Source organism: Pholis gunnellus (assembly GCF_910591455.1).
Source record: "Pholis gunnellus genome assembly, chromosome: 9".
Taxonomy (NCBI): Eukaryota; Metazoa; Chordata; class Actinopteri; order Perciformes; family Pholidae; genus Pholis; species Pholis gunnellus.
The window spans coordinates 18,860,067-18,874,832 of record NC_136535.1 but is presented as its reverse complement, the minus strand read 5'-3'; the positions used below and the strand labels follow the sequence as shown (position 1 = coordinate 18,874,832).

The following is a 14,766-nucleotide window of genomic DNA, read 5'->3' as shown; positions in this document are numbered from 1 at the left end:
GACGTGATGATGAACCCGAGCGGTTGTGACGTGAAAAGACAATTATAGAACATCAGGAGTGCACAGGCTTCAACTTTGCAGCTGGGGGGGGGGGGGGGGGGGGGGTCAGTACACAGGTCTTATCAAAATGAAAATAAGTCGGAGAGCATGTAATTCTACTTGAGATTCATGTCTTGGGTTCTTGTAGCTCCGCTTTGATGTCTAGATCACAATAGTTCAGTTAACAGTCATCCCAGAATGAAAAATAAACAGACCTGATTCACATTTTTATACTTAGAAGTCTACATACATGTTGCCTATTCACAGTGGTGGATAAACTGCAGAGCCAATTCTCCAAACACCGCTAATAAACTCTGAAACAAGGGCAACCACGGTCGAATTCAGATATTGAAGAGAAAAAAAATGGACATTCAAAGTGACTGCAGTCTGAAAAGTAGTGTGCATGAGAATAAAAGTGAGTGTTACATTAGAGGGTGATAAAGACAATCCTATCTTCTGGCTGGCATTAGGTGAAGCATCAACTGGCTTTACGTTAAGCCACGATTTGCCTCAGTCGGAAGTGTGGAGAAGTAGAGATGAGGAGGGATCAACCCGCCCACATTTATTTAAGAATTTTAATGAAAACATTTTAAACGAATCCTTAAGAAGTTAAAAAGCTGTTAGCTGAGCACTTAAAAGCCATAATACTTTGATGGATTTTCATGAAATCAAATGTTTTTGATACTATTCGTGGGTGCCATTTTTTTCAGAAGTAGCCAGTCAATGTATCTACAACCTGAAAATGACCTTTTTACTGTACCTAGTAGTTCTCATTGTTAGTAGCGGAGTCCGCCATTCCCGCACACCTTCTGTTACAGGCAGCAGTTGACTTATATCTTCTTAAAACACGTATGTAATGTTATTTGATGTAAAAGAACACTGATTATTTCCATTTGAGGAAAGTTACAGGAAACTAGCTTATTGTGTAAAATGAAAATAGACAGAGCCAATGAGGCAGTGTATGTCTGGCATAGTGCCAAATTGATTGACGAAGGCATGACAAATTGGAAAGATAGAATAAAGCATATGTGAGATATGACAACAAAAGTATACCTCAGGAGTCTTCAGAGACACCGGTTGGTAGAGAGTCAAAGCAGCTAGAGTTTATATTTCATGCATCGAGTGACAATGTGACAACAATGGCGGCAGCAAGCAGCCGTTTTACTGAAAACGCTCTAAAAACTCTCGACCCGCTCAGCACCAAAAAGCCGACAGACAAAGTAAGAGACTACCTGGTGAACATAGTGGAGCATTTAGCAGCTAAAGAGCCAGACATTTCCCTCTGGAGCTGGTGGAGACCAAATCAGACCAAATTGCAGGTGGTTTGAGCAGATGATTTTAGCGCGGGGCTTTAGCCTGAATGTGATACCAGATTTTGGAATATAGGCTTCATGGCTTCTCAAAAAATAAACAAAACCCACGCCTACTGTACATGACAACTGGACGGTGCACGGTAGCTGTGAACAGGAAATAGAGTATTTGCTGGCTGACAGTGAGTTCTTAGAAGCAATTAGAAGTAATGGCCTTGTTAATTAATCAGAGTAATCACACAGCCCCCGCTCACCTCAGTTATTACAGATTTATTTTTGTTTAACCTTTCCATCAATTTTCCTTTCCACATGTGCTCTCGTCATAATGGAAACCTATGATTGCAGGAATTGATCATTATAGCCGCACGAAAAGGTTAATGACGGACAGAGTCATTGGTTCTGCCTCGCAGTGACATCATTAGAGCATCGGTTGTCTTTTCAGTAAAAAGGACCACAAATAACTTTTCCAATATCTATGATTGAATTCTAATCGAAAGCTTTTTTTGTTGTTGTTCTTTTCATCTTTGTTGCCTTGCTCATCAAAACCACTATTACCGTCAGATAATAATGAAATGTTTATCATTTGCTGCACATTTCCAGTTATAGAGACAGCTTCTGAAAAGCTGTGGTCTCTGTACTGAGAGAAGAACACACTTTTTCACAGAATCCATCAGCATAATAAATGTCTCCAGAGACATTTCTGCTGACTGTTTTGCTGTGTTTGTATATTAATACTGATCCAGCACTCAACTCTGTAGGAGTTTTGAGTTGATTGTGAGTTTTTCTTCAGTTAATGTCTAGACTCAGTAAAAGTAAATGAAGTAAATTTGCCGAGTAAAAAGCCATTGTGGCGCCATTGGAAATAATGGGTATTAAAAAGCACAGCGGCCCCGTTGCAGCATCCTGTGGAAAAAGGACCAGTAGCATTGTTAGCGCACGAGCCTCCAGCTTAGCCGTCGCCATGTTGAGAGCCATAGAGAGGCAATAGACTTGCTCCCAATCTTGTATAAAGCACCTTTGAATTATGTGTTAACTGTGCTCATAAGTGTCTTGGAAATTGAAAGTTGATGAATAATCGACTGATGAAATCTTAGTCGACTTGGACCAAAACAACAAATTGGATTACTAACTATCGCTATCAAACATCTGATTGACCCGGTGACACTAGGTGGTCATTGAGTGGGTCCCCATTCATTTTTGTGTTTTTGACAAAGTGTTCACTCTTGTTTGGTGTTATATCAATAAACACAATTAGAATCATGGTTATATTTGACACAATGCAACTTGACCACAGTCAACCTGATACCATGGGAAGGCGTATAAATATTTCAAAATTTTAAGGACATTCCAGGTGTCATAATAATGAATTTCAAGTTATTTTAAGCCACGTTGTTACCGTGAAACGGCCGCAGTTATGTTTAAGCAACAAAAACAAGTTTTGTAGTTTTCCGCCCCAACCGACGTTGACTCATATTACTTGATGCAACCTAACAAACTTCGACCAGCGCCCTGGAGCCACAAGAGGCTTTATGGAACTTTTTTCACATGTATGGATCGGTATTCCCCAAGACCTGTAAACAGACTTTGACTTTATATCAATTTTGGTGATTCAACTATACCTGGTAGCCCCCAAACTCTCTGTCAAATTGATATTTTGCCCATAAATGTTTAAAGAGAGAACCGGCATATTGCTACAGTCACACGCCCATGCTTGGTTTAATGTGTTATGATTTCCAGATACAATATCATTTTCCATCTGCTTTGGCCTTTCATTATTGTATTAGGATGCAATAAAGCAGATGGGTTGTTGATTGAAAACTCATCTTTTCAAATATGTCACATTAACATAGCTCCTTTGTTCTCATTGAATTTTCTCTTTTCAAAATTCAATTTCTAACTGCTGCTGATTTTAGCTGCATTTTCTTAATTTCGTAGGAATTGTCACAATACTAATGTAAATCTCATACACACTGTTGAGAAGGGTAGATGATAGATGAAGTGTAGTACAGTGCACCGTATTATCGAGATTGGATGATCAGGATGGATGGAGGGTTTGAGGGAAGGATGGTGGCGCTGGTGAAGGGAAGGTTGTAGGAAGGATTGATGAAGGCTATAGTGAGAGATGGAGGACAGGAGAGGTGGTGAGCTGCATTGTACTACAGTAGGAGTTGGTGGCGGTGACAGATTGTGGTTCCGGTCGGCTGCTGGGAGGATGCCTGCAGGTTTGGCCTTGTTTGAGCCAAGTCAGGGACAAGCCTGCTGGGTAATAATGTAATAAGTTGTATTTAATGCTGATGAGATGATCAGTACATGCATATTTATGTACATGGGGAAACGCTCCTTCAGGCAGCGTAGCCTTAGCCTTGGTGGACACAGTATCTGAACACAATGCAATGAACAGAAGCTGGAACAGATGACACAATGTCTCCTTGTGGTTATATATTGAGTATTCGACTGCAACGTCGCTGTAGTTTTAAGACTTCACTGTCAGGTAACTAAGCTGCAAAGCTCTTTGAAAACCTGAGCAGCAGGTTAAATTGATTTCCTGAAGACTCGGTATAATCTCTCCCTCTCTGTCTGGATATTCGTCTCTCTTTCTCTTTGCCAGTGTTTGTCCCGGTCCCACTCTCACTCCCTTCTCCTTCTCTGAATGTACAATAAATCTCTCCTCCAGTCTCTCTATCCATCACTTTGCTCTCCCTTGGCAGTTGATTAGCGTCTGTCCACTCTAATCTTCCCCTCCATGACTTTTTTGTAGACCCTTTAATCTTGCGGGTAGAAAAACAGATGCAGGCAAATATGAGCACACACATACAATAATACACAGTTGCGTTGGGCATATCAATTGTAGGACACATTGGGGGCAATTGGCCCTAAATATGGATGTTGTTAAGACTGAGGTTTTTTACTTGATCACAACTAAACCCTGGAATAAAATATTCATTCCACATTTAATCATGTTTTAAATTGTATATTTATGCTGTATGTGATAGTATAATCATACTATTCTACACTGTTTGAAAGGGTATGAACAGTTTTGTTAGTTTTCTCGTGATAAGCCAAATTACCCACAAAATTACATTTTTCATTTTCTATGTGTGTGCTCCTGCTAATATTAAGTATAATGACACACGATGCAAAAGTAATGCAAGAAATAATGCTTTTATAGAACAAGATGTTTGCTATTTTGTCCAACTAAGTACCTCAAACGGTCTAATTCAAGACAATACAGCACCACATCGTATGGACTTAAAAAACTGTCATGGAATTGAATCAACACATCTCTGACTCAAAAGTGAAAATCAGTAAAAGACAGCCGATTTCTTTGTTAATTTTTAATAGGTTATATATGGTCTGAGTATGGCTGTATGGATACAAACAGAGGAGGAAATAATGTCAGTGTTTAGAAAATAACTTAATTAACATAAAGAACAAATGGACTACCAGGTGCTTTGACTCTACAATTCAATTATTGCTTCTTACAGAAAATGGACTCGGTGAAAGTCAAGGGCATAATTAGCGGAGCACTATGCACCTTAACAGCACTGAGGATTGTTGGGAGACAAGGGGCTCTCTTTAACAAGTAACTATGACATCTGTGCTGGTGTTTAATAAGCACGGTAAAACGAGGAAGTGTTTTACTAATTATGGGAGTGTAAAACGCCAGGCACTCAACATCAGGGAAATGTGGCACTACTGGAGATAATTACTGTGGAGTACCGAGACTCTCTGAGCTTACAGTGCAGGAAACAAAAGTCCTATAGTGATCCAATCATCACGATGCTCTGACTTACAGATGCCCTCGTTTGTGAGCCTTTGTATCATGTACATAAATGATTATGCAGCATACATCATTTTTTTAGCCATGCTAGAGGGGTGGCTCTAAGATTAATGGTAATGACATTCAGTGTATCCCTAATGTAACCGCACTGCCTGCACTGTTATATGTACGCCCTTGACTATGACAGTAGTGTTAAATTCAAAGCACTGGTCTGAACAAGTACAGCTGCTAGTCGGTCTAATAAATAGACATGGAGATGATCACTGCTCATGAAATTCAAGGTGTTTCTATGGCTGGATATGTTGGGTTTTTTTCATGTCTCTCCACACCTCGCACTGTGCCTCTGCGTAAAATCATACAAAATCACAACACAAAAATAAAATGTGCCTTTGATTGACGCCGATGTCCTTGGCACCGATGTTAAATTGCAGTTTCTCGATACTGGAAGGCACTCAATAAAAATAGCACCGGGAAGCCGTTAAGCTGCCAAATTGGAAGTCCCAGATAACCCGAACATGTGACAAAAAATGGGTGATGGCAAAAATCCAAGACCTGAATCACCTGTTACTCTGGAGGGAAGAAACGTCACCCGTAAGCCACACACATTTGTAGCAGTTCCACGCACGCTGCTGGGAATAAGACATGTGACAACAAAACCGTTCAGCTTTGTTAGAAGAGGGAATTGGAAGGGAATTAAATGGAGCATCAGAAGGCACGGGACAAAGGGATGTGGGTGTAGTCGGGTCGGCGTGAGGGTGAAAGCAAGAACTGGATCTGGATCGACAAGATAATGATCAGACTCAAGGTAATCCATTCATGTCCGAGGACGTCATGGTCCAGCCTCAAAGGACAATGACTTCAGATTAAACTGTGTTCGCTCTGTCTCACTTTTCCCAACATGCGTGCACACTTAAGACGTATACATAAGAGTAGGTGTGCACACTGAAATTTGATCAACCATTCTCTGGAAAGGAAATGACCTCCGGCAGATCAATATCATGGACCTTAGTTCTGAAACACACTCAATTACCTGTGGAGTGTGGACTGAGAAAAAGGACACAGGACTCCACCGTCAGACGTCGGTCGGAAACTTGATTCATAATTCATCACCACCTGTCAAATCTGTGCAGCTTTAATGCCTGCTGCCTTTTTTAGTGCAGAACAACAACTGGCTATGAGTGAGTTATGACTGGTCTGGAAGAGGCGTGCGTTAATGGTAAAGATTTTCCACAGTTTAACAAACCGTGAAGAAATGGAAAGGCTATGAATGGCACGGGGAGAGGGGAGGAGGATAAACAATGTGATCAATGCTCGCTCTTTGGCGGGCTAAATTTAGCCCCCGCTTTACACTCCATCCCACAAGCCCGGCTTATCAGTATCATTTATCAAAATCTGCTGCGGTAAAAAAAAAAAGAAAAAAAAAAAGGGCCTTTCTGGCTGCTCAGGAGGCATGAAATCACCTGGTGAGGGCGGGGATAACGCACATGAATAAGCTCTGAGTGGGAATGTTAATATAAGGAAAAAGGTCCGTCCTTAAAGCGGGAGAGAGCGAAAGCTCCTGCTGCTGACTCATTCTCTCTTTCTGTCCCCCCCTCCTCGCTGCTTCATCACACAGCCAACCTCTTTCCTCTGCACCATTTGTTTTTTCCTTCTTATGTTCCAGTCTGAAACAGCCTGGTAATACGCTTTCATGTTTCAGTAAACACTTACTGGGTATACAAGATGCTTCATCCCTGCCACAGAAGTGGGATGAGGCTAAACTTTGGGTACCTTTTTCTTATTATTATTATGACAACATTCCTCCTGCTGTAGTTCGTACGGTCAGGAATGGGGCTGGTCATCGAGCAGGATTCAAAACATGGTGAATATCAGCGATCAGCTGTTTTATGCTACAACAAAAAGGTTACCCATGATGCGTCAAGTATTGGGGTTCTGAAAACGACAACCTTGTGCAGAAAAGGAAATAACAGCGATGAAAAAGACACATCAGACCGGGGATTATCTGTCATTAATTTGACGTCCTTTATCCTAAAAAACATAAATACAGTGGGATTATAACACACACTCAGTGGTGCAGGTTATTGAGCAGGTTATTGACCTTCATCTCTATGTGGATCTTTGGTGGGCGAGCGAGCATTGATCATAAAAGTTCCATATATGAATATATACCAAATAGATTATGCAAATACTCAGAATTGCGTCTCTGCTCTTTGCAGACGATGTGGTTCTGTTGGCCCCATCAGACCGTGAGGGTAAAATGGAGCATGAGATGGACAGGTAGTGAGGTTGCATTGTATCGGGCTGTTGTGGTGAAGAGGGAGTTGAGTGAGGGCAGTCCATCTACGTTCCGACCCTCACCTATGGTCATGAGCTTTTGGCTAGTGACTGAAAGAATGAGATCGCGGGTACAAACGTCCAAAATGAGCTTTCTATGTAGGGTAGCTGGGCTCAGCCTTAGAAATAGGGCGAGGAGCTCCTTTACCCGGGGAAAAGCTCGGAGAAGAGTCGCTGCTCCTTCGCGTCTAAAGCGGCCAGCTGAGGTGGTTCTGACATCTGATCAAGATGCCTCTTGTACGCCTCCCTTTAGAGGTTTTTCCATACACGTGCGATCGGTAAAAGGCCCAGGAGTTAGACCTAGAACGCGGTGGAGAAATGATATATCTGGTCTGATACTGGGAATGCCTCAGGAAGAGCTGGGAAACGTTGCTGGGGGGAGAGGGATGTGTGGATTGCCTGCTAAGCTTGCTGAGAAAACCCCTGACAGTGAAACAGTCGGTGTTTGCTGAAAAAACAACTTAACTGAATGCCTGATGACTCTATCAGCAGAGTGTGTGTTCAGCCCAGTGGAAAGACTGCCAACGCTGAATGAAAACACTCTCTGTACACACTGGTGTTTAGATAGGATGGCCCTCCTCCACCTCTCCTCTGCTCTGCCTGCTTCATTTCTATCCTCGCTGGAGGCGACTTTAGTGCTCCTAATCAGCAATAATTTGAAAGGTCGTGAATGAGATGACTGTGGGAGAGGTTCGTCTCAGTCAATTGGTGCACTGAGCTGGCACTTTCTGAGCTGTGGTTTAAACTAAATTGGCTCAGGACCTTCACTGCACTGTACCCTTTTGTTCTTGTGACTTTGTTAGGACCGTTTTTTGAAGCTTTTATTGTAAAGACAAGTGGGAGGACCATAATTTAGATTTTCTCATCAAACCAGGTCTTCGTGTCTTAATTACTGTCGAAGGTCCTTTTCTACACATTGATAAATGGCGGAATTCTATTTAGCCGCTTCAGTTTCAGAGTCCTGGTATTGTGCCAGCTGGCTCACCGTGACACTGTCATGACTTACTGTGAACAGAACAGAGCACCTGTTAATGTTACCGTAGCTTTTCTTACAACAAGACAAACATCTTTGTTGTGGAAAAAGGCCTTTGAAACTCAATTTTAGATTTGGCTGAAATTAGCCACATACGCTAATATTTGGTATTGAGGCTGTCAATCGAGGAGACACGTCCACATATTACAGCTTATAAACTTATATATCCTATTGAAAGAATAGTTTGACATTTTGGGTAATACACTCATTGGCTTTGTTGCCGAGAGTTCGATGAATAGATCGGTACCACTCTAACCTCTCATCTAACTCTTCAGCTGCAGTGAAGCTCCTTTTGTTTGTGTGATCTAACTAATTACTAGTCACTAACACATTGAAACAATTCTCAAGCTGTGTTGACACTGCATTTTTTAAGAGAGCTTTAAAACTGGTAAAAAAAAAACAACTAAATGCCAACGTAGCCGTGTGCAGAGCGGTCTCACAGCCAGTCTGTGTGCAGAGCGATGCGGGGACAGATGGCTCCAGCCAGATTTAATCAGGCGTCCTACTGTCTACAACCACAACGTTGACTCCTCGAGTACAGATACAACAGTGTCCATCTGATCCCTACAACCACACAGCACCTGCTGAGCCATTCTGCTCCTTGTGTTATGTGTGGGCCTCTATATGTTTATGTAGTGTGTGCTTATATTCGTTTTGCCTTATGCATGGGAGTAGAGTGCATCTACAGTATGCTTATATTTGTGCATTGCATACGTTCCTCCCTGCTCTCCTAGTTAAATAAAAGCCTTATTGTATCACCAGCAGGGAACCTACATGCAGATACAAATGATACATTACAATCTCCAATCGATGACTTACATAGAGAGAGAGAGAGACAGTGAAATGAACGAAACTTCAGTATTTCATAACAGCACTACAATGAAGTTAATGAACCTATTACGGTGAAAACAAAACAACAAAAACAATACTGACTCCTCTGCTCATCCCCAAACAAAGCACCCTATTCACCCCAACACACATTTCTAAGCATTCTGCGCCAAATACGACACGGTTGAGAAAAGAAAAATGTCCATTAGCGTGACACTGTCATTGAATGAGTGGCAAAGATAACTAATAATATGTACCTGTGCTAGCGTTAATATAATACAAGTATACGTTTAGACCCGTTTTCACAAGTATCTGTGTCAGTCAGTGAGTTTGTCCATCCCGGGTCTTCCTCCATCGGACCAGATCAGTCTCTTGCCTTCCCCCAACCGCACCCTGTTGAGCTTCGCTTCTCTCAAACAGGTGCCCAGACAGGCAGTTTGTCACAGATGAGTGAGGATTACAAATGAGGGCACTTGAAACAGTACTCCACTGGCCTGACAAGGCCCCAGGTGAGAGTAAATGTAATACAATGTCAACATTACTCGCTTCAGCCGCCGAGATTTCTTTTGCCCTTCAGGACACTGCATCACACCGTTATCGCAGCGTTTCTACGGACACATAAATCACATTCATTCCAGTTGCATCTGATCTGTGGCTCCAGTTTCCAAGACAGCAACAGGTTTTCCTTGAACCTGGTGGCAAACGGAGAGGTGTGATGTTGGCACAACACTCACAGCAGCCTTTTTCACCTCCCACCATCAGCTTGAAAAGTCAAAGTCACTCTTTTTGTCCCTCTGCTGAAAATCAATGTTTGTTTTTTTCTCCTTCACTGAAGAAAACATTTTCACAGTAGACGGTAGATATGAAAGTCAAGAGCTGAAAGAAGCACAACCTCTCCAACCATCTCTACTGCTAAATATCTAAACACCTAACCTTTCATGCATCTATTAGATCTCCCCGCTTCATTAAGTCTGACAGGCGGATGAAAGACATGAAAGAAAGGGGAAAACAGGATTGGCGATGCAGGAAGGACATAAGAAGCTGAGAGCAAAGAGGCCACATGAAGCCAGAGCTCGGCGAGGGCAGCATGGGCGGAAGGCACGGGCCCATTTAGCTTTGTTCTGCTTAATGGTGAGCTCGTTCATGCCGAGAGAGGAAAAGAGAGAGGCCGAGAAGAAGGAGAGGGGAAAGAGACAGAGAGATAATCATTGCTGATTTACACCTGCTGTTAGAAGCTCCATCTTTCTTCTGATTAGTCTACTTCAGACGTAACGCCCTGAGCACTGATTACATGCTTACAGCCCCAGACACCTGCACACCGAGCAACACGCAACGACTGCATCCCTGCTTAGCATACTTGCATGAAGATCTCTTGATTTTCATGCATGAGTTGTTTTGGGAGTTTCCGACGAGGCGAAGCAAGATCACCGCTCTTCAACACTGGCGGCTGACTGCTCCTATAGAACAACAGGCTGGAGCATCATGCCATAGGGACTCACTTCTGAGTACACGTCTCGTTCTGTTCAGCTTTGAGGCCGGACTGGATCGCTGAGAATATGCTCAAATGTTTGTGTGCCAAATGCTTGACTCAGGATTTCGAGCTACATGCACAAAAAGAGTGCTGACTCCAGTCTAGCTGGTGGTATTACATCAAACACGGCTCATGTTTTCTAATAGGCAGTCCCACAGGTAAGACTTTCACACGCTATAAGAATATGGGCTCATGTAAATGCAACATAACGGTTGAAATGTTTAAGACACAAGACTATTAAGTGCACTGGATGGCTATGTCAGTCAGTCTGTCCACCACTTTGGTCCAAATGTCCAAACAACTGTTGGATGGATTGCCATGAAAGATTTGGTAAAAACAGATTCATGTTCCCCTTAGGACGAGTTTCTATGATGTTGGTATTCCCTTAGCTTCATCAGGACAATTGTTTAATTTATCCAAAACTGACATACTCATCAGCCTCGCGTTATTACGAATCCCACTGCTATTATTGGCAAGACCCGCATGTGCAGCATTCAAGCGCCAGGATTGGCCAGGCATCCATGCTTGCTGAGGTATTGGCAACCTGATTTGTCCTATTCCCTAACCAATGGGCTATCCTGACCCTAACTACTTGAGGTCTACGACTAACCTTAACCAATCGTCTCCACCTAAACCAGCTAAGCAGGGTGGGATATTACCAAGACGACTAGAGGGACTCATAATTACGCATCAACCTCAGCTGTGCTTTGCATCTAGTGCCAATTAGCAAATGTTAGCATGCCAGCACACTAAACTAAGAATGTGAAAATGGTCAACTTTAGGATTATACCCACTAATATCGGTACATTTGCATTGACAGTGTGAGCATGTTAGCATGTCAACGTTAGCATTTAGCCCAAGGCACCACTGTGCGTACGACTTCAGCTGCTGGCGTGGCTGTAGACTACATCGTGTCTCCACAGCAGGTGTAGCGTGAACGCCACCTTAGTGTCTGTCAACACTAAATGCATTCTGGCACAGTACTGAGAGTAGTTCATCCACTTTTTGGCAGCCATCAGAGCCCTAAACACTGGAGTTTGTTTCCCTTCATTCATTGTTGCAATCATCATTACTCACTACTGTATCTTAATAGCTGAAGAAATCTTGACATGTTGGCTGTATTTCAGAGGATACAGAGAGAAGATAAGAAAAGATAACAAAATGTAGCCTAATGTAAAGTTTAGTACTTTGTCACAGGTTAAATTTTTCATATCCTAACAAATAGAATTTAATAGAGTTTAAATGTTTAGCCCCAGGATATACCCAGTATTAGAAATAACAGCATTCATGATGTGTTAGTAGACAAATCTTTTTCTGAGCGATGATTTATGAAGATGGATTATATTTACAGTTACTGCAGAGACACCACCACCGATTACAGCCGCAACACTGTGCATCTGCCCAAAACCTGTCCACACGCATAAAGACCGCCGATGACAAATGAACCGCGTTCAAGCAACTGTGCATGTGTACACATCCAAGATGTCGTTCTCCCAAAGTACATTTTGACCTACAATCATCTTCCGCCCTACTTCAGCCCTCCCCCGTGTGATTTAGCCAGACTGATGTGAGTGCATCTGAAGCAGGTGTTTGTGACGCCCTTCATCATTTATCATCTGCACGCCTGCGTAATGCTGCTGTTAGCGATGTTCATGTTCGCCCTCTTCCTTACTATTCATTATATCATAGTCTTTTTTCTGGATTTCCCTTTCTGACTGCTGGCCAATGTGAACAACAAAAAACCTGGTGGGAAAAAAATGAACATTGCCATTTCCCCAGAAAGTGAAAATAAATCACCAACTGAGGCACAAACCACAGAACATTATTTCAACCTACTGCAGATGTTAAGCTCCAAACAACAAAACATTCCTTCCTGCTCCTACGCCTTCCCTCTAATACAACATAAAAAAAAACACAATGCCCCCCCTCTCTTTTCACCATCTGTCCCATTTGTTCCTCCGACCGACTTCGAGGTTGTGGCACCTGTAACAGCACAGGTCGTGCTGCTGAGACATCAGTGCTGTGGCTGATGATGAGGTGTTTCTCAGAAACCTGTGCTTTCTCAGCAGCCTGGCATCCATTAGTGCTTTATGGCCAGCTCTCTGCATCAGCAGTCCCAGTGCATGCACAACTTTTTTTTTGACTTTTCATTTTGCTACCTCTCCGCCTCTAACCCGAGTCCCTTAGGGACACCGGCTCAGGACGTGATGATAAATTGCTGCAATTAAGTGTCATAATCATCCCGAGACCGGAGACAGCTGTTAGTAGACAGTCAAAAACAGGAACGCAACAAAAATAGAAAAATTAAAAAAACAGAACGAATAGCATTTCATTTTTCGGTGATGTTCGAAATAACGTTTGAAGAAGTTTCACAACTCATAAATAGAACAAAAAAGCAGCGCCATGTATTAGGCTGTTAACAAAACCATCAGAAAAGCACAAACTCATAACAACACTGGTTACGTGACAGGGTTAGATAAGGATAATATGGCCATGTGTAATATAAATTTGGGTGATTTAATTATTTTGACATGCAGTTTGCAAAAGTGTTGTAGTCCTCTGATAGCTTGTTTTAGGCTAGGTTAGCTATTTTTTTATTCCCGTTCTTCACACAATGACACATTATGTGAATTATAGGCGTCAGTTATTCTTCCCTTTTCTTTGAGCTTTTGGAATATGAATGAAGAGGAAATACAGCCAGTAACACCTGAAACAGGATAACAAGCTAACATAAAGTTAGCTTAGCGTTGGTTCAAACATCACAAAGTGTGTCGCGGTTGTTGTGATCCATCATGCATTTTCCAAAAAGCTCTGAAAAAAAGAGAAGTCACCTGTTGCAGATGGACTTCACAATTTCCACAAGGTATCACGGAGCAAGTAGAAAACATGATAGTAGACGCATCTTATAGCTCTTTCTAAATAGTTTTGTCAACAAAATATGAAGCACTTTTAAGCTGCTGTGATAATAAACATGGCACCAACAAAAGGAAGTGGAGTTCTTACAGCTCAGTGAAGGTCCGCAGCACAGTGAAGAGCGATGGCAGCATCTTCAGTCCGACACTCCGTCTACGCTCCCAAGCTATCCGTCCAGGTTCTTCACCTAAAATACACAAAGATGGCTGAATGGATTAAAGAGCTGATACAATCACACATACACTAGATCAGTGTCAGGAGGGAGGAACAGAGGGAGGAACAGCAGGGTTCCTCCGCATCATCTGGCAGGTGTTTTGAGATGTAAGCAATTTAAAGCTCAGCAGTGGGTCTTCACCACAGACACAGACACACACACACACACACACACACACACACACACACACACACACACACACACACACACACACACACACACACACACCAACTCAGTTAGATTTAGGCGACAAAGCTACTTAGTGAGGTTTAGGAAAAGATCATCTTTTGGGTTAAAATAAACTGAAATACGCAAGTTATGTGAAGAAATAATTCTACGTCAAACTGTCTCCTGGCTGAAAGATCGCCGTTTGTTGGTCATTTTTATCCGCTGGCAATTTCAAATCCATGTAACTCTGTGAAAATAAAACCCCTACATCTCTAAGTTCATGCATTTTCCTAAAATGGGTTTATAAATCATCTGGTGAGTTATGGGGGGTGTGGAATAGGAACCAAATTAAAATATGATAATTTACTCAAACAGATGAGGGAAACTGCTGTATATTGCTGCGCTCATATTATATATTTGCCTCGCATTGTCTATTTAGTTATATTTGGATCGCAGATGTATAGAGAAGAGAACTGGATACATGTTTATTCCTATGAAAGTTAGCTCAGTAGCATGAAGCATAAAAGTTTGTCTTCCGAGTGTAAATTCACCCGGACCTTCCAGCAATCTTCCGACCCGGACAGAAAGTGCGCGAGCGTTTCCTGTAACCCCGCC

At 42.3% G+C, this 14,766-nt stretch overlaps 1 protein-coding gene across 1 annotated transcript in view; it reads right to left on the bottom strand.

Moving 5' to 3' along the window:
• The window catches only part of sphkap (SPHK1 interactor, AKAP domain containing), a gene marked incomplete at both ends in the record, with an annotated part of 42,373 nt that extends 28,470 nt beyond the window's left edge, over positions 1–13,903 (bottom strand). Inside the window, one exon of the mRNA XM_079166808.1 lies at positions 13,860–13,903. Within this exon, the coding sequence (XP_079022934.1) occupies positions 13,860–13,903 (44 nt within the window). The remainder of the gene's footprint in view (positions 1–13,859) is intronic.
• Between the last annotated feature and the right edge of the window lie 863 nt (positions 13,904–14,766).